The sequence below is a fragment of the Populus nigra genome, chromosome 4 (genome assembly GCF_951802175.1).
Source record: "Populus nigra chromosome 4, ddPopNigr1.1, whole genome shotgun sequence".
Lineage (NCBI taxonomy): Eukaryota > Viridiplantae > Streptophyta > Magnoliopsida > Malpighiales > Salicaceae > Populus > Populus nigra.
Window position 1 is genome coordinate 2562666 of NC_084855.1, and position 17664 is coordinate 2580329.

Here is a 17664-nt window from a genome sequence, read left to right on the forward strand (position 1 = left end):
CCGAGCCTTTCAAGTATCAAGTGAAGAAGAAAGTGCAATCCAATCCCATAAAATTTAGTGATGCCTTCTGTGAGGTGTTTATTTTTACTAGTAGAGAGATTACTAATTGTTCTTTTATTATATATTTTTTTTATACTAATTCTTGAGATAAACATGTAAATTCTATGGTGTTTTATGTTTTATTTTAGCGTAATATTGCTTCTGCATGACGGAATTTTTTTTATTTGAAAATTAATTAAAATAATATATTTTTTATTTTTAAAAAATTATTTTAGATATCAATATATAAAAATGATTTAAAAACAAAATAAAAAAATTAATTAAAAATTATAAACTCGAGCAGCCCCTTAATAGTTCATGCGCAATCAAGTTCCATTCACGAAGAATCTTGCTGATTTTATACCGGCTGCTGCTCATATATTATTATGGTTCCTCCTCTTATGAGCTTAAAGTTGCAGGGGGATGCATCATCAGATGGCTGCTGTTACGTCTAATCGCACTTACGCTTTGAATTCCTGCAAAAGATAAGGGATTATTGAACTCCATATTTTATTCAAATATATTTCCTGTTTTGGTGTTCCAATCCAACAATATTTGATAACTCTTTGAATATAGTTGGAGATTGAACTGACTTCTATCCTTCAATCTCAACTTCACTAGGACCCTTTCGCTAATGAGGAAAACTTCTTCGTGCTCAAAGTATATGCAGCAACCAGCCATCCCTTCAGTGCATCTTCACCAGTTGCGTTTTGATCCAATACCAAATCAATCCATTTATTTCCAGGACTTGGGATAAACTTCTCCTCAGTAAATAATTCTTTCAATTCATTAAGTTTTGAAGGCTTCACCACTCTGTACAAAGCCTGTCCAACTTTTACATTGCCAGCATCTTCTACAAATCCTCCTGGAAATAAGAGATCTTCACGATATCTAAGATCAGCAGGGCTTCATATTTTCCCTGTCTGAGTTGGATGGAAGTTGAAGAGATTAGTCAGGTGGAAATTAAAAAAGCAAAAGCAGGGCATGCTGAACTGTGAAACAAACCTTGACAAAATCAGCCACAACCATTGCCGTCCTCTGTGGATTCAATGTATTAACAGGGGTAGCTCGTATTTCTTCAATAACACAACAAACGTGTACAATAGAAAGAAGAGGCCCAACAACTAACTGCAAGAAATGTTAGAAAATAGAAGCTCAGAGTTCATTTAAATAACAGAGACTACTAAATCAGCACATATGCAATACATTCCCAATAAATCACCAAGGTTTACTTTTTTTGTGTTGAATAAAAAAAGCAAAGAATCAAGCAAGTCTTGCGGCAGATATATTTAAGAAATACACTATTTGATCAACACGAGTTTCAGTTTCTCAAGTTAATTTAAACATGCCAGTGTCTGATTCAAACCTAGCTTGAGAGTTAACACGTTCCAATTGAGGCTGTGGCCTCAAACAGCACCACAGCCAGCCACACTTTTGGGCTTGTTAGCCAAGAAGATGAATGTAGCACAGGGATCCCAAAACACAGCTTCAGTGTTGGGTCATAGTAATGCTCTTCTAAACATCAGCAACCTTTGGAAATGGCTATTCACACTCGCTTTCAGGAACACATGCATAATGCAAAACAACAAATCAAGTACTTGTATCAGATAGCAAAGGTAAACTTCGTACCTTCCCCTGCATTGATGAGCAGACAGTGGATGCCAATTGAATAAGTGTTGAGATGGCCTCCCCTTTTGCAAATAGGTCACTTAGATTGCCTTCTTTTGCAAATGAAGAATATATTGGCAACCTTGTTGCCCTTGCTGCAACTACTGCCATCCCCTATCAAATCCATGGAAGAGAAAGTAAAATCAACATATTGGTCCATGCCAAAATGGAGGACAGCAAAGACATAGATGAAGACAAAGGCCAACAAGACCCATAATGAGCTACCTTAATATTTTTACACGGATTTAAGTGGCTGTTAACCTAAAATATACCTTTGCTAAATTGCCAAGTCCAGCCACCTCAAGAAAAAGATGTGGACATAAAGGAGAAAGAACTTCTAAGCCGGTGCCCAAATCGTAAAGCACATCAGCTGCAACAAATAAAACCCCTCCAAGTCAGACCCCAGCCAACTCCTGTCCAAATTCATTATGTGAGAAGAGTCCATAAATAAAAAAAAGGAAAAACTCAGGTTCTAGGCCCAAGAAAACAAACCTAGGATTCTCCAATGTTTTGGCTCTGAGTCCATTCTAGCACCCAAATTGCTACATATAAGCTTCCCTACATGCTGCATCTCATCCTTCAGTATCTGCTCATCAACAATATTAATGAAGACCAGAAGAGAAACGCAAATTAGGGCTAATATTCTACCATCATTAATGAAGTTTACCCAGCTCACTGCAGTTGCTTGTGCAGGAGTGGGACACAAGCCTGCAGCAAATAGTAGCGACTGCAAAGCAGTAAGAATATAGAGAAAAGACCCCAAAATCACAGCTCTCATTTCATAAGATCAAAAGAAGTTCTACTTGCATAAATGCATGTTAACAGCATTAGTAAAAGTATACATACGAGATATCCATTTCAGAGAATCAACAAAGATAAAGGCATCAGCATTGCATAGTATCTCTAGCCATCAGGGACAAGAAACTAAATTAAGTTAAGACAAAGAACTTGAAGTCTGATTGTTACCTCAGAATAGTCCGAGAAGAAGACCTGAGTGGATAGCACAGATAATGCAGCCCTAGAAAAGTGTTGCAGCGCACGAAATCAGGTGTATCTAAGATATCCCTCATTCACACTAGCTTTTTTTTTTTTTTTCATAAGCCATATATAACAATAAAGCTGCCCAGTTGTGAGTATACAGTTGCCAAGTTCGCACTGCCAATACCAACTAACCTGCATTGATATCCTGAAGGAAAAAACTTGTTCGAGAAAGATTCAACGACTCTGTGATACACTGGTCTTGCATCATCAACTACATTCACCTGTTGTTTGCTTATAAATGTCACAAGCTGAACTTAAACTCCCCAAGCTGTAAACTTTATTATAATTATTGGCTTTATTATAATTATTGGCTTCTTTTATCAAAATTAAAGAAACCCATGATTTAATTTGGTCCACATGGCTCACGGTTACACGGAATAGAAGGATCAAACTATTTTCCAGAAATGAAACAACCACGCACTCCAAATGTTTGTAAGAATGCATAAAAGAGAAAGGAAACTAGAGTTTGAAAATCCCAGAAAAAGGACTTAATTCTAGGAAATAAAATATAATCAAATCAATTGAACGCCAACATAAATAGAGACGAGCTGCTATCCCCCAATTTAGCCCATGTGCTCATGATAATTCGACAAATGACCCCTTAAAAAAATATTTCATCAAACTTACCCTCATATTTATGTTTTACACTCGCATTTCATCAATTTAGTCCATTTGTATTAAACTAGTGATGACAATGAATCTGGTTGGATATGGGTTTTGGTCCCTCGAGCTCTTTTCTTGGTGGCTAGCTTTTGGGCAGCTATTCAACTATTCTGACTTTGTTTTCTACTGTGAATTCTTTCGACTTGCGCTTTGAAAAAGAATAGGTTTATTTTAGGTGTAAAGGAAGAGCTGCTAGTAACAAGTGAGGGAAGGAACCCTAGGAGAGGACATCGACATAAAGTAAAGAGCCCTTAGTTATAATCAATAAAGAAAAGCGAGGACGAGATCGAATACGCCGAGCCAAATCTTCTTCATGTAAAATTTACTTTGTATCTTCGTTTTCAACCCAGTCGGGTCGAATCAGGGGGGCCTTTCTTCAATAGTGGGTATCTGATTTGATCCCCTTTTTATTTTTAGATCAATTTTTTTTAAAAAAAATTATACTTCAAAAACAATCTAGAATTTGAGCAGAATTTCGAGAGGGATTTCATTTTAACAGCATCAAACTGAATTTCAACTTTCAAGCATACAATCATGGACCTCTAGTTTCTTCAGCTTTTACAAGAGAATGTCATTTGTCTTTAAAAGGAGCACTTGAATTCAGGTTCTGTAATTTAATCATATCAATGACATATCAAGTTATCAACTATGTGGCAAAGATACAATGAAAAGTTTGTTCTTTCTTTGACAAAAACAATAGTTGATAGCATGTACACAGGGAATTCAGCTCTAGGATTTAGACAGTGTAACAACGCATTATAGAGCAAGTGGGTTTGTTAATTCAGCTCTAGGATGTAGATCATTTGTAACAAAGCATTACAGTACAAGTGGGTTTGCTGCTTGAACTACTCCCAAAGGATGCGAGGTTCTGTGGAGAATTCTGATCTAGGATCTAGACCATGCAATGGCCAACTAGCATATCATCTTACGCAACAATTTTTCACAATGTCAAATCTGCATCATCATCGTAGTCAAAATCTGGATCAGCTGAAGGCCTTGTTCTTTTAGTATCTCTTGATGCACCTCTTCCCTTCTTTGGCTTTCCTCTGAAAAATAAATCAGGTGAAGCTATATATTGTCACATTCTAAATTCTCAATGTCATCATTTAAATTTAAAAAGTCATCCCAATAATTCATAGACCATAGGTTATAGTTATAACATAAGGTTCAGACTGATCTAAGTAGTACTCACTGTCCGTTTGCATATATTCCTCCACCCTTGGATCGACCTACACCATATTCTGACCGCCCTTCTGTGATAAACAGGATGGAGCATTAGTTTTTTTTTTTTTTTTTAAAAAAAAAAGGAAGCAAAGTTGTGCCACTTCTTTATATGGCTCACCATCTCGTCCAGCTGCTTGTTCTTCAGCCTGAAAAACGTAAAGTGGAAGGGAAATATGAGTGACATATAGAGCAAATTCCTAACGGGCCACTGTCTGGGGAGAAATATCAGAAGTTGTTTGATATGTTGAAAGGTCAACAAAAAGAACGTCTCAAGCCTAAATGATCCAGTACTGATTCCAATGGAGCTTTATCACCAAACCAGGCAGCATCTCAAAAACCAGGTACATATACCATAGACAGGATTGTGTAAAAGCAAAATAAAATTCAAAATGACATGCAACTTTCAGACTCCATGATCCCATTTCTATTTAGTCATGTCTAATGAACAACTCAGGAGCAGTAAAATTTTCTTAAACAAGTTTTCCATATAGTAGAAGTACTCTTAAGGAAAGCAGAATGCCTGCCATACAATCTCCAAGCTATTATGGTTTGAATTTCAAATGGCTGCACAGTAATCTTTCAGAAAACTCAAACCTAAGCACGCCCTAGCATCAGGGTCATAGCAGCCTTGTCATACAGGTATATACACCAGGACTGATAAAACTCCAAAAATTCATGAAGGCATGGTTGCCATGTGTAAACCATCTGGTCTTTTTTTCCAGTTGTTAATGAGTTTAGATGCTGACAGACAATTTTTTTGTGCTTTAGTCTGAAGCTTTTTTCAAGAAAAAACAACCTTTTGTGGATACCTCATGTCAGTTTTTAACAGATCCCTTTTACATTCAGAGAACTCAATGTGAGGTGAAAAGCACCAATCACGTGTTTCAGAATTCTCATCACCCGAATTATGTGATTTACATGCAAACAGGAATAATTTCAAGGCATTTCATACACCTTTTGGCACAAAATGGCTTTAGCAAAACACCATATCTTTCAAAAGAGAAATGCCTAAGAAGTTAGAACTATCTCTCAAGCAATTAGGTTCATTATAAATGACTATTTTCAGTTTGTCTTGGTTTCCATTTCTTTCCCTTTCCTTTTTTTTTAGCATATACATTGAGCATCCCTGGAAACTCCTTTATAAGGACATAAAGAAAAATATTGTTAGGAGAAAGAAAATAAAAAAAATTGGAAGTGCTGCCATTACTAAGCATTTAAGACTTATAACACATACTGCTGGTGAGGTGACTGAAGACAATGAGAAGAGCCTATCTTCAGGCTGGAACTTCCTAGACCGCTTTAAGCTGCGATTATAAGCTTGAAGTCAATTACATAATATGCATGGTGATCCACCTGAATCCAAATCCAAAATGTATATGCATAAATTCATAAAAAAGTGGAAGATAAAAACACAGCAACACGCATGCATATATATATATATATATATATATATGTATATATATATATACATATATATATATATATATATGCATGCGTGTTGCTGTGTTTTTATCTTCCACCTTTTTATGAATGTTACTGTATAGAAGGGACCAGACAATGTAAAGCATCTATTCTCGTTTGTCTATAATAGGTTCACATGTCAAAGCTTCCCTATTACACATAATCAACCTCACAAGAAAAGGCTGTGATCCATCATTACCTATACCTCAGTCATATTGCTTTCATTAACACTAGGATAAATCTGTTTGCTTTCTTAGCACTCGTTCATTATAACTAAGATGCTAATAATTGCTAGTGTCCACCCTCTGTGTCATTTTTTTGTGCTATCAGTAATTGTAGCAACAAGTATTTTCATGACCTATAACCAAGGGCACCAATCAAATTTCTGCAAATTACAAGTATCTATGTCACATGAATTTTTGCATGCATGACTTCAAATATCAGCATACAAGGAGGGAAAAAAAATCAAAATAGGAACTTCACAAATAGAGACAAGGGGTGGAAAAACTATTTGTATGAAAGCGGAGGAAATAAATGAAAATCATAATATCCACTCCATACAGTGCAGTGTTCTTAGATGAAGATAGAAACCCTTCGAAACCTTTCAATACATTGCCACACTGCCCCGGATCCTGCAAATAACTTGTCTCCAAATCATAAACCTGAATCAAGAACATGCTTCCTTGTTATAATCAAAACAAAAATGATATAAAACTAGTTCCACCTGACCAACTCAAGCATAAAAAAACAGAACCTAGAGAAAATTTCAGCCAAAAAATTCAACTTGTTGCTTAAAGAGTCAAAACTTTGGGCAATGCTGCAGAACCCAGAAAGAGCCCAGAAAGAAAAACAGTATGGCAGCACCAAATTTAAGAGTATTATTCAAATTAATAGTAAAATTAAGGAATAAAGAACCTGTTTTTCGATAATACGAAGCTCATCATGCAGCTTGGCTCTTTTGCTTAAAAGATTTGCAAGCGTTGCAGCTGGATTTGAAGACCCTCTTTGCCCTAATTATAAACAATAAAATAAAAACATCAACTTTAATCACATCGCAATAGAAATTCAAATACCGATTCAACAAAGGCCATTATGAAATCAGCGGGTTACCTTCAGCATCCATTTTGCGCGCGAGAATTTTGAACAATTTAGAGATCAAAGTTTACAGGTTTGGAAAAGCCCTAAACCAAAATTGGCCTGACATAAAAAGAAAAGAAAAATTAAGAAACTGATAGCTGACACGTGTTTTTGTTTTTTTAATTAATAAAATAACGACAGTATTATCGCTTTTGGATTAATGGGCCCCAATCTGCATATCGAATAATCTGGGCTTGATATTGAGCCTGGCCTTGTAGAAAATACAAATAAATAAATTATAATATTAGAAAAGGTTCAGCAGGACGCGGCGAGCAGATCACGTTGATACACGCAAGGGAGGGACATTGACATGCACGTGCGGGGAGTTCGGATGGTATGTGCATGTGCATCTCAAATTATCAATGTTTAGATTCTTAGAGAAAAATATCCTTTAAAAATATATTAATTTGGATGCACGTGATATCGGTAACTTGTTAATTCAAAATTTATTCTGAATAAGATCATTTTTTTAAAATAATATTATTTTTTAAAAAAATAAATTAAACTTAGTTAATTTATGTGTTTTGAATTGGATCATTTTGATTAGTATAATAATTATTAATGATTAAAAAATTCAATTTTTTTAACAATTTATGTATAAATGAGAGTTAAAGTTTGATTTTCAAGATAATTTTCAGTATGTATTTTAATATAAATACGATATGTTTACATTAATTTAAGAAATTCTCTTAATTATCAATTTAAAAGTTTAAATTTAAAAAATAAATATACCTACTTAACTATTAACAAGATTTATTAAGATTTATAATTAATAGATGATACAATAGTAATTTGTAAGAGCTTAAGATTAAGAGATTTATTTTTATGTGGTTTCAAGTTTGAACTAAGTAGTTGCTAATACGATAGTGACTAGAATTTTACATAATTGTTAACTTTAAAACTCATGAAATTAGTTAAGATACACATAAACTGACTCAACCATCTACATAAAAAAAATTAAAATAAAATCAAAGTGAAAAAAAAAAAAAAAAGTAGATGATCGTAGAGAACGCACTTGGTGGGGGGAGTGGGGCCCTGTGATGATAGAAGATTCGTTGTTCAATATTGTAAAAGCCAAAAGTTAGAGGTAGTAGCGTTAATGCAACGCACCGTCCCTTTATAGTGTTTGGTCAGCTTTTCTTTCTCTGCTGGGCTCACCTGCCTTTTCTTCTTATCCTTTGATTTTTCGTTCATAAGTTCTCTACTTTTTCGTTTTTTTTTTTTTAATGTTGAGAGTGATCACTTCTTCCTTTCAGGGTTATTTCCAAACTGCACAAACAGAAAAACCACACGTAATTTTTTTTAATAAAATAAGTATTATTTGCAATGATAAAATGTGAAGTTGTGTTTTTGTTATGTGTTTCTTTTTTAAATATATTGTTTTTTTAATATTAGTATATCAAAAATATTAAAAAACATTAATTTAATATATTTTTATCAAATAATTATTTCAATTCGGCAGCTCTTTGGACTTGAAACTTGTGATCACTTCTCATCAAGACTCTTATACCATGTCAAATAATCATCTCAACCTGACAGCTTGAACTATTACATGGAATTCCAGAACATGATTTATATTATTTTTAAATATTTTTAATGTGAAAGACATAAAACAAACAAAAATTACAGCATTCTCAAACACTTGGTATTATAATGTTGGATGCTTTTTAACTAATTAAAAATATATCAAAACAATTTTTTATTTTTGAGATTTACATGTAAATTTTTTTCATAAATTTGTAAAAAAAATGAGTTTGATGTTTTTTTATATATATAAAAAAAGCAATTTAAAAACCAGGTTTCTAACTAAAGAACATCCACTCATTTCATGCCAATTAATAGACATGCAATTTTCTATTGTTTAAAATGATAGGATTGGACAACGATAATCTTCTATCCTAAACTTGACTTTAGGTCTCCTTGGAAATTTCATTTCATTTCTTAAAAACTATCAAAATAACTCAACAATTCAATTAGTCGACTATGAATATGACCCCTCACCCAAACAAAACAGAGCGCTCCCGTTCCAAGTCGTGTAGGGTCGCACCATCACCCTCGAGATCAAGTTTCTTTCTTTTCGAGGTAGTTTTTGTGGTAATAACAACTTAAAAAATAAATTTATAAGTTTAGATAAATCAATTTTAATTATAGTTGTTTTGATCTAATTACATACATGATGATTAGTTAAAGCCATAGCTCAAGTTATTATTTAAAAAAATATTAAAATAATTTTTATAATTTAAATATGTTATGTTAAAAATAAAAAAATTATTTTAATATATTTTTAAATAAAAAATATTATAGTACCAAACACAAGTAATTTTCACATGGCACAATGAATGAAGTGACTCATTGATCAAAAGATGGCATGGTCGGTGATTTTTTTTCTAAACAGCATTATTCTAAGTTTTTTTTAAAAAAAAAAATTAAGTTAACCCGAAACATTCCATCCGACCCAAATCTTAAAATGGTTCAACCACCGAATTAACTCATATAACTATTCTTTTCACGTTACAATTCACTACCCCAAAAGCGACAACACTACACTGCAGAATTTTTACGCTCCTTTCGTCTCTTGGAAGCACTAAATTTCCATTTTCTATTTCATTTTTTTAACCATTACAGTATCACACAAGGATCTCTCTCTCTCTCTCTCTCTCCTTTTGAGTCTTGTGTATTTATTCCTTCTCTATTTTTTTCCCTGCCTTTCCGTCCAAAACTTGGCCACCACTGGAAACTTTTCTTTTTTTTATATAGTTCTTGTAATTAAAGCAGCTTGTGCTGTTTGTTGCTGATCTTCACGCTGCTACAATTCTCACAGCTCTTTCTAAGCTGCCATGTCTTTCAGGGGAGCAAGTCGGGTAAGCCCCATCTCCTTCTCTGTTTATTTCTACAAGGGCTTGTTTTCTCTTTTTAACATGAGATTGCTTTGACTGTCTGTGGATGCTTGGTTTTGCTCATCTATGTTAACTAGGGATATTTCTATGCCCAAAGTTGTTCCCTTTCTTCTCTCTTGTTAATAAAGATTCGATCTTTAGGGATAAAAAAGAGCTAAACTGTTGTTGGGTTGAACCCATTACCTATCATTCTTCAAAGAATGAATTTTTATACTTTCAAGTTGTGTTTTGATTTGACAAGTTATTGTTTTTATTAATCCACTGTAAATTTCTAGCCCAATGCATCATCTGGCATGGGTGTTGCTGATCACAGCAAAATAGCATTCGTGGAACTTCAGAGGAAGAAGGTCCATCGGTATGTGATCTTCAAAATTGATGAAAAGAAGAAGGAGGTTGTGGTGGAGAAGACTGGTGGGCCAGCTGAGAGCTATGAAGATTTCACTGCATCTTTGCCTGAGAACGACTGTCGATACGCTGTTTATGACTTTGACTTTGTGACGTCTGAGAATTGTCAAAAGAGCAAGATCTTCTTCATTGCATGGTGAGCTTCTGCCTTTGATTTGCTTAATATCGATTTGGTTGATTGGATTGGAAAATTATTTAAGACATTCATAATTTGGATTAGCAAGATCTTCTGAAAATTGTTTGAGACATAATAAATCCACGCTATCCTTTATACGTGTGTTATGTTTTACTAACTTTTACCCTCAAAAGATATTATGTTATGTTATTTGGATGAGTTTCCTACTTGATTGTTGACTAGTTGCAATCATAAAATTTCCAAGTCTGATGGCATACTACATATGGGATTTGATTCCGTTTCTTATTGAATGATACGGCGCATTTGGAATCCTTGAACATTTCAATATAAGCACTTTTGCACTAGCATATGCATTTTCCCCCCTTCTCCATGAGCAATTTATCGGCACATAAATAGTTCAATTACGAGCATCCGTTCTTGCAATGTAACACAGGGAAAGTCTTCTTGCCTTCATATGTCTAGCCCTCCACTGTTTATTGTTAGTTAGAAAAATCTTTGAAGTTCTAAGTGTTAAGATTGTGATAATACTTACATAAAGCTGTGAAGGTAACTTCATCGTTGCACATTGTTTTTCTGTAATTTGTCCAGATTAACAATTGCACTTATTCATATGCATAAGATTTGTATATATACTTTTAATTTGTAAATCTATCTAGATAAGATGTTTGCACATCTTCTTTTGGTGTTTACAATGAAAGTCAGGTTGGAATTTTTGCCCCAGTATACAGGGAATAGATATTTAGCTTCAAAAGCTACTAGAAGCCTGATTTAACTGTGCTCTGCAGTCCACCCTTTCTAGTTAAACCAGGTAATTTGATGTCTGATGAGGATCTTATTAGGTAAGTGAGGGGGTTCTACCCTCAGAGATAATTTCACTGAAGAGCATGAATTGATATTCAATATCATTTTACTATACTATGCTCTTGATTGTTTTTCATTTTATTTTTTTTCTTTTTGTCTCATTGTATCATTTTACTTGTTTATAATAGGCCTTTAAAACCCTCACTGCAAGTATAGAATTTGTTATCTGGATTTTGAATTTTCTGAAATATGCGTTGATTCCTTGCCTGTGTTCTTATACGCCAAAGAAATTTTGTGCCACAGTTTCATGCCAACGACTGATAAACCTTTGTTATGAAAATAACTTGGAGGTCCCCCATCTACTTTTATATATTGTCTTATGGGCAAGAGCACTGCTATTGCATTTGCAAGGGAATGCACTGCTCCTTGTTTCTTTAACTATGTTTATGCAGGTTCTTTGACTATGTTTATGCACATTTTTGTGGCTTCATCAACTCTGCAGAATAATTGAAGGCATCTAACTTTCAGTTTTTCAATGTATAACCGTTTGACCAGGTCTCCTTCAACCTCTCGAATCCGTGCAAAGATGCTCTATGCCACATCTAAAGACAGATTTAGAAGGGAGCTGGATGGTATTCACTATGAGATTCAGGCTACTGACCCTACAGAGATGGATCTTGAGGTGATCAGAGAACGTGCAAATTAAAGAGTCTCTGACATTAATGGTTTCTTCCATGGAAAACAAAGTTGTGAAGCTCTTGCCAACTTACGGATTAAAGCCCTCTTGTTCCCTTAAGCTATGCACAGGATCCTTGTGTGAACAAGATAAACTACCTGTTACTTAAATAACTAGCATTGGGAAATACTGATAGAAGCTCTGTGCTATTATTGTGGAAATTAAATTCAGTTTCCTTAAAGCATGTAAGTTGGTGGATACTTGGCAATCCTACATATTTGTATCCTTTAAATTTCTTCTATTAGATACTCTTGTTTCCTTGCCCTCGTTTTTCCCTGCTGTTGCCGAGAGGTGAGAAAATTGAAGTGTCGGAGGCAGCCCAGTAATTTGCTACAAGTAAGCAAGGAAAGTACTAGAAAAAATTCAGAAATTTATATGCAGGGACACAGGGCACTGCTACAACGGAAAAGAAGGAAATTTGATGGCTAACCGACGATTTTCAGCACTAGAAGCTGTCGCAGACAAACATGAACAAAAATACGAGAATGAACTACTGCCCAAAAAAATAAAATAAAATTAATACGGTTATTTTCCATGTGTACTTCAGACCACCGTTACTGCTCCTCAACCTCATTTTCACCGGACATCTCCTCAAGAGATTTCCCCTTTGATTCTGGCACCAAGAAAGTAAACAGCAGACCCAAGAGGTTGACCACACCCAGTACAAGAAGCGAATTGCGCACCCCAATACCTGCAGGGTATCCTGCATCGGCCTTGGCCTTGTCCTGATTCTGAGCCAAATATAAGAAACCAAACGCACCAACGATAGCCCCAAGCTTCCCTGATGCTGCTGATATTCCGTGGCAGGTAGACCTCAACCTTGCTGGGAATATCTCGGCTGGCACCACAAATGTGGTGGCATTGGGTCCGAAGTTTGCAAAGAAGAAGGTAAATGAGTACATGACCACGAATCCAATTCTATTCTCACTGTGGGTCCAGTGTTTGTAAGGAATTGCAATCGCAAACATAAACACTGTCATGAAGAAGAAACCCATCAGTTGGATGGCAAACCTTCCGATTTTATCAATAAAAGCCACCGTGAACCAGTAGCCTGGGACAGTACTGCATAAAGCAATCAGTGTTTGTGCCCTTGCAATTCTATAAACCTCTTGAACTGCATTCATAGTTTTTGCCGGAGGAATCCATCCAATTGCGCTAAAGATATCCTTTTGGAAAAGATTTTGGCTGTAGAATGCAATGTCAAGCAAGAACCACGTGCTTGCTGTTCCCAACAAGTGAAGCCCGTGGCGACGAAGAAACTTCGACGAGAACAAACCAAAAGAGTTGGCTGGTTGCCCATCTAGCTTCTCAATCTTCTGAGTTTCTGCTTCAATGTCAACTTGCAAAACCTTCGACATGTCAGAGGCTGCCTGCTTGGCATTCTTGGCAACAAGGGCCGTGTACCGAGCAGTTTCGGGCATCTTCATACGCCAATAGTAGGTCAGTGCTGCTGGTAGTGCTCCGACCATTACAATGATTCTCCAAAGATAGTCGGCTTGAGGGATGGTTGAAGCGATTGGATCAACTTGATAAGCAGGAGCACTGTACTTGGCTTCGAATACAGATGACATAATTATAGCAAATATCCCGCCAGCTAAAATCCCAAAGCCCTGCATGGCAAATACCGCTGCAATGAAGGCACCACGAGTTTTCTTGTTAGCATACTCAGACATGATGGTTGCAGAAAGCGGGTAGTCACCACCAATGCCAAAACCAAGCCAGAATCTGAAGAAGCAAAGGGTTGACATGACAGCCTTGGCATCGCGGCCTAAAGAAAGGCCCGAACAAACAGAACATAAGACCATGAGCATCAGAGTCAGCCCATAGACCCTCTTCCTTCCCAATTTGTCACCAAGCCAGCCAAAGAAGAGCTGGCCGGCTAGAGTTCCAACGAGTGCCACACCATTAACAGCTGCTGCTACGTTGGGAGGCAATGATCCAGGCTTCGCTGCACCGTCGACATGGTAGTATATGCGGCCAAGCAATTTTGTGACAAGGGATATGCAGAACAGATCATATGCATCGGTGAAGAAACCCATTCCAGCAATAATGATAGCAGTGAAATGGTACCATTGTGTTTTTGCCACATCTAGTGCGTTAAGCACCTCCAGCTGTTCCTTGGCCATTTCTTACAATGCTCACTAACACACCCTTCTCCGCTAATATATCTGCATGCATGGTTTTTGAACAACACCAACATATATATAAGAACATGCACTCTTTACACATCATGCAAAATGCTTGAACAAAACACCCAAATTAGCCAGATGACAAACATGAATATTGTACACCGACTTCTATAGGGCAATCTTCTTTGTGTTTTTTTTTTTTTTTTTTTTTTGACGTTAATGGATATATGCTCGGGCTAGCTTGCATGCAACAGAGACTAAGTACTCTACCCCTGCAATCTTAAGATGCACCCTCGAAATGATGCATTCGAAGAAAAGTCGCCAGCTCCTATAGGGCAATCTAGTCTTGATGTAATTAAATATTTACCGGTAACAGTCATTCTATATTCCGAACCCGGAAAAGAATCATAAAAAGGAAAAACTGGTGATCCTAAACCCAAAAAAAAAGGAATCAATCAAACAAAAAGATGGCGATCAATATATATTTTCAAGAAAATATGAAATGGAAAAGCCGCGGCTTCTTCAGTATCATAGCTATATATCAAAATTTTAAACAAAGAAAAACACAAGAACGCAAAAATGCATCGTTAATTTATATTGTATGCTGCAAATTTAAAAGTCATCTCCAACAAATGAAGTTTGCAAGAGCGTTAAACAGGAACATTAAAAGAAAGAAAGACATGCACAACGAAGATCAGTTTCCTGACCTGAACCTGCTTCCTTTCTTGATCAGATAGTATTAGAGAGAGGAGATAGAGATGTCGGGTGAGGGAGGCGGATCGAGACAAGGTCTAGGTCAGGTGAGGATTTTTTTGTGGATTTAAGTACTAAAATAATCTCCCTAAAATTCCAAGAATATACCAACCGTTCCCTCCATCCTCGCTCTTATAACTCGGTCATACCCTCCTATTTCTCCTGCAAAATCTTAGCGGTTTCACTTTATCTTCCAAACCTCAAATATTTCGTTGGGAGTAATTGGCACATTCCATGGCATATTATTTCTCAGTTATGCTACATGATATAGAAACATCCCAGGTTGGGGCATCTTGTCTGTATAATCGTGGCCCTTTTATTTCCTTCCATTTTAGTCTCGCAAACCGAGTCAAGCAACTCTATATGGAGTGGGATTAGGGACAGCTGTAGCATGAAATAAGTAGACGCAAAGATTCTTTGGACATGACAGTTTCTGATCATGTGTATATGAAACGAATACTATGTTGCAGTTATATTGTAAGATCGTCATGGTGTTTTTCATCGTTGAAAAGAGCTTTGTCTATTATTTTATCTTAATCCAAATCTTCCAAATTAGCATTCGATAATTACTTAATTAGACACTGGAATTAAGATTTTTTGCATTACTAATTACCTTCCGCGTGCACCTGGAACTTTATTATATAAATAAGAAAAGAAACACAAACTACATAAAATCTTTTTAAAAAAAATCCAAGATTTTAATTCTCAATATAAACTTTTATTGTTGTTCTTTTATGTTTGCCATAGCTTTTCTAAGTGAAGCTGATCGGATGAGATCCTAGAGCTAGGGCTAGTAGTAAATTATGAGATCAGCCATCGATTAAGGCAACATTTGTGAACACAGCCTTCGAGAAATCTTCAATTTTCGTCGTCCCTAGGGAAAAAAACATAAAGAAAGACAAGAAATTAAAACACATCATTCTTTCTTTCTGATCATGGAAACAGAATTCCCCTGCCCCCATTTACATCAACATTGTCATTTAAACGTAGAACAGCAAAGAGAGGCAAGAAGAACCAGTATCAACGATTAAGTAGCTGATTTTTTTTTCTCTTTCCCTTTTTTTTTAATTTTTCTTTTCTTTTCAGACTGGTTCAAGAAAGAAAAGAAAATGAATAGCTTTTGAGTGACATGTTATTTTAAGCCTTGGTTTAAAATGAAACTACGAGTCATCTTCTAAAAGGGGTTTTGCTAGGTTAAATTAAAGTTATATATCAATTTGCCCAATAAACTTATGAAAACTTTGAATTAAGTCCAAAATTATCCTTATCATTGATAACCTTTTCAATTACACCCCTGGAATTTTGCAATCAAACCCTTGAATTGCTGCATGCCTTACAAAATGGTCTTTGGCTTTGGATTTCTTCAATGTAGTCCTCGATTGACTCTTCAAACTTCTAATTCTTTCAATCTCACTCCTAATTAAATCAATAAAACCCTTAGAACCTTAATGCCTATTAGATTTGATCCTTAGACTTTTATTCCTTGCAATTTTTATCCTAATTTATTCTTGAATATGGCACTTCTCCAATTAAACCCCTATTTGCATTAATTAACCTAACTAACTCAATGTTCAATTACATCCCCTAGACTTATTAATTCTTTCAATTTTGATCAAATTGATTTCCAAACTCTATTTTCCTTTCAATTTAGCTCCTTATTAAGTCAATTAAGTTTTTCCAAAGTTCAATTGAGTCCTTATCTTTTATTATTTTGCAAATTCACTTCTCTTCTTCTAGTTTCTTCTTAATTAAGCCCTTATCTGTCAAATCAGACTGCCAGACTTTGCAATCTTGCCCATGTTGATACCCTTGCAATAAATAAGTCACTGCAATACGAATTTAGTGGCATAATGGCGAGCTTATCGTCCTTGACAAACTTCAAGAAAACTTGAGTTTTCAACGGGGAGAGCCGGAAAGGGTGAAGACTGGATAATTACTTGTGTGTTAGTGTCATGAAGCTGGCTTCATTCTAGAGAACAATAAACTGCACAAAAATCTACCTCTTTCTCTATCAACTTTCTCACCACCTCCTCTAACTTTCTCACCACCTCCACTGCTTCTCTCCTTTTGAGAATCAAATTAAACAAATAATAAGCACCTCGAAATGGTTTCCAGAAAGTACCAAAAGTAGCTTTTCATATTTAGCTAGCTTTCTTAAAAACATCATCGGCCCAATGGATTTGTGGACGGATTTCATATGGGTCATTAATTTAGGCTGGCTAATGCTTAATTTAGGCCATGTTTGTTTCCCAAAAAATTATTTTTTAAATTTTTTCGTGTTTGTTTGCCACTAGAAAAGTTGATCAACAGAAAACACATTCTGGATAACGGAAAACACTTTCTAGTAAACGGAAACACTTTTCGGTCAACGGAAAACACTTTCCAGTCAAAGAAAAATTTGGTTTGGTTTCTAGGAAAGTGTTTTCTCTTTTGGCTATGTTTGTTTTCCGGAAAGTGGTTTCCGGGAAATCACTTTCCAAACTTTCATGTGTTTGTTTGCCATTAGAAAAGTTGGTTAACGGAAAACACTTTCCAGTCAAAGAAAAATTTGGCTTGGTTTTCAGGAAAGTGTTT

At 35.6% G+C, this 17664-nt stretch overlaps 3 protein-coding genes and 1 pseudogene across 3 annotated transcripts; 1 reads left to right on the forward strand and 3 right to left on the reverse strand.

Annotated features, from left to right (window-relative positions):
• Window positions 1-547: 547 nt before the first annotated feature.
• LOC133692865 (protein root UVB sensitive 2, chloroplastic-like) lies at window positions 548-3381 on the reverse strand (annotated as a pseudogene).
• Window positions 3382-4010: 629 nt separating this feature from the next.
• Window positions 4011-7338, reverse strand: LOC133691512 (uncharacterized). Its single transcript, XM_062112049.1, has 7 exons — window positions 7207-7338; window positions 7012-7106; window positions 6658-6758; window positions 5870-5939; window positions 4754-4781; window positions 4604-4664; window positions 4011-4457 (listed from the first exon to the last, which is right to left on the reverse strand). Exons 1-7 carry the CDS (start codon window positions 7217-7219, stop codon window positions 4352-4354), a joined length of 474 nt encoding a protein of 157 aa, XP_061968033.1. The 5' UTR covers window positions 7220-7338; the 3' UTR covers window positions 4011-4351.
• A 2518-nt stretch (window positions 7339-9856) lies between these two features.
• LOC133692217 (actin-depolymerizing factor) lies at window positions 9857-12471 on the forward strand. The gene is made up of 3 exons (XM_062112995.1): window positions 9857-10094; window positions 10406-10671; window positions 12028-12471. The coding sequence occupies exons 1-3, from the start codon at window positions 10071-10073 to the stop codon at window positions 12176-12178; spliced, it is 441 nt and encodes a 146-aa protein (XP_061968979.1). The 5' UTR covers window positions 9857-10070; the 3' UTR covers window positions 12179-12471.
• A 172-nt stretch (window positions 12472-12643) lies between these two features.
• LOC133692216 (inorganic phosphate transporter 1-4) lies at window positions 12644-14334 on the reverse strand. The gene has a single exon (XM_062112994.1). It carries the CDS (start codon window positions 14332-14334, stop codon window positions 12763-12765), a length of 1572 nt encoding a protein of 523 aa, XP_061968978.1. The 3' UTR covers window positions 12644-12762.
• Window positions 14335-17664: the final 3330 nt, after the last annotated feature.

Bases quoted from the DNA above. Each gene is read 5' to 3' on its own strand.
- LOC133691512 (XM_062112049.1), bottom strand. The intron at 6,759-7,011 runs GTTCTTTATTCC...TTCTTGATTCAG, and splicing joins TTCGTATTATCGAAAAACAG to GTTTATGATTTGGAGACAAG. The intron at 4,458-4,603 runs GTGAGTACTACT...TTTATTTTTCAG, and splicing joins GGAATATATGCAAACGGACA to AGGAAAGCCAAAGAAGGGAA.
- LOC133692217 (XM_062112995.1), top strand. From the start codon at position 10,071: ATGTCTTTCAGGGGAGCAAGTCGG. The intron at 10,095-10,405 runs GTAAGCCCCATC...GTAAATTTCTAG, and splicing joins CTTTCAGGGGAGCAAGTCGG to CCCAATGCATCATCTGGCAT. The intron at 10,672-12,027 runs GTGAGCTTCTGC...CCGTTTGACCAG, and splicing joins AAGATCTTCTTCATTGCATG to GTCTCCTTCAACCTCTCGAA.
- LOC133692216 (XM_062112994.1), bottom strand. From the start codon at position 14,334: ATGGCCAAGGAACAGCTGGAGGTGCTTAACGCACTAGATGTGGCAAAA.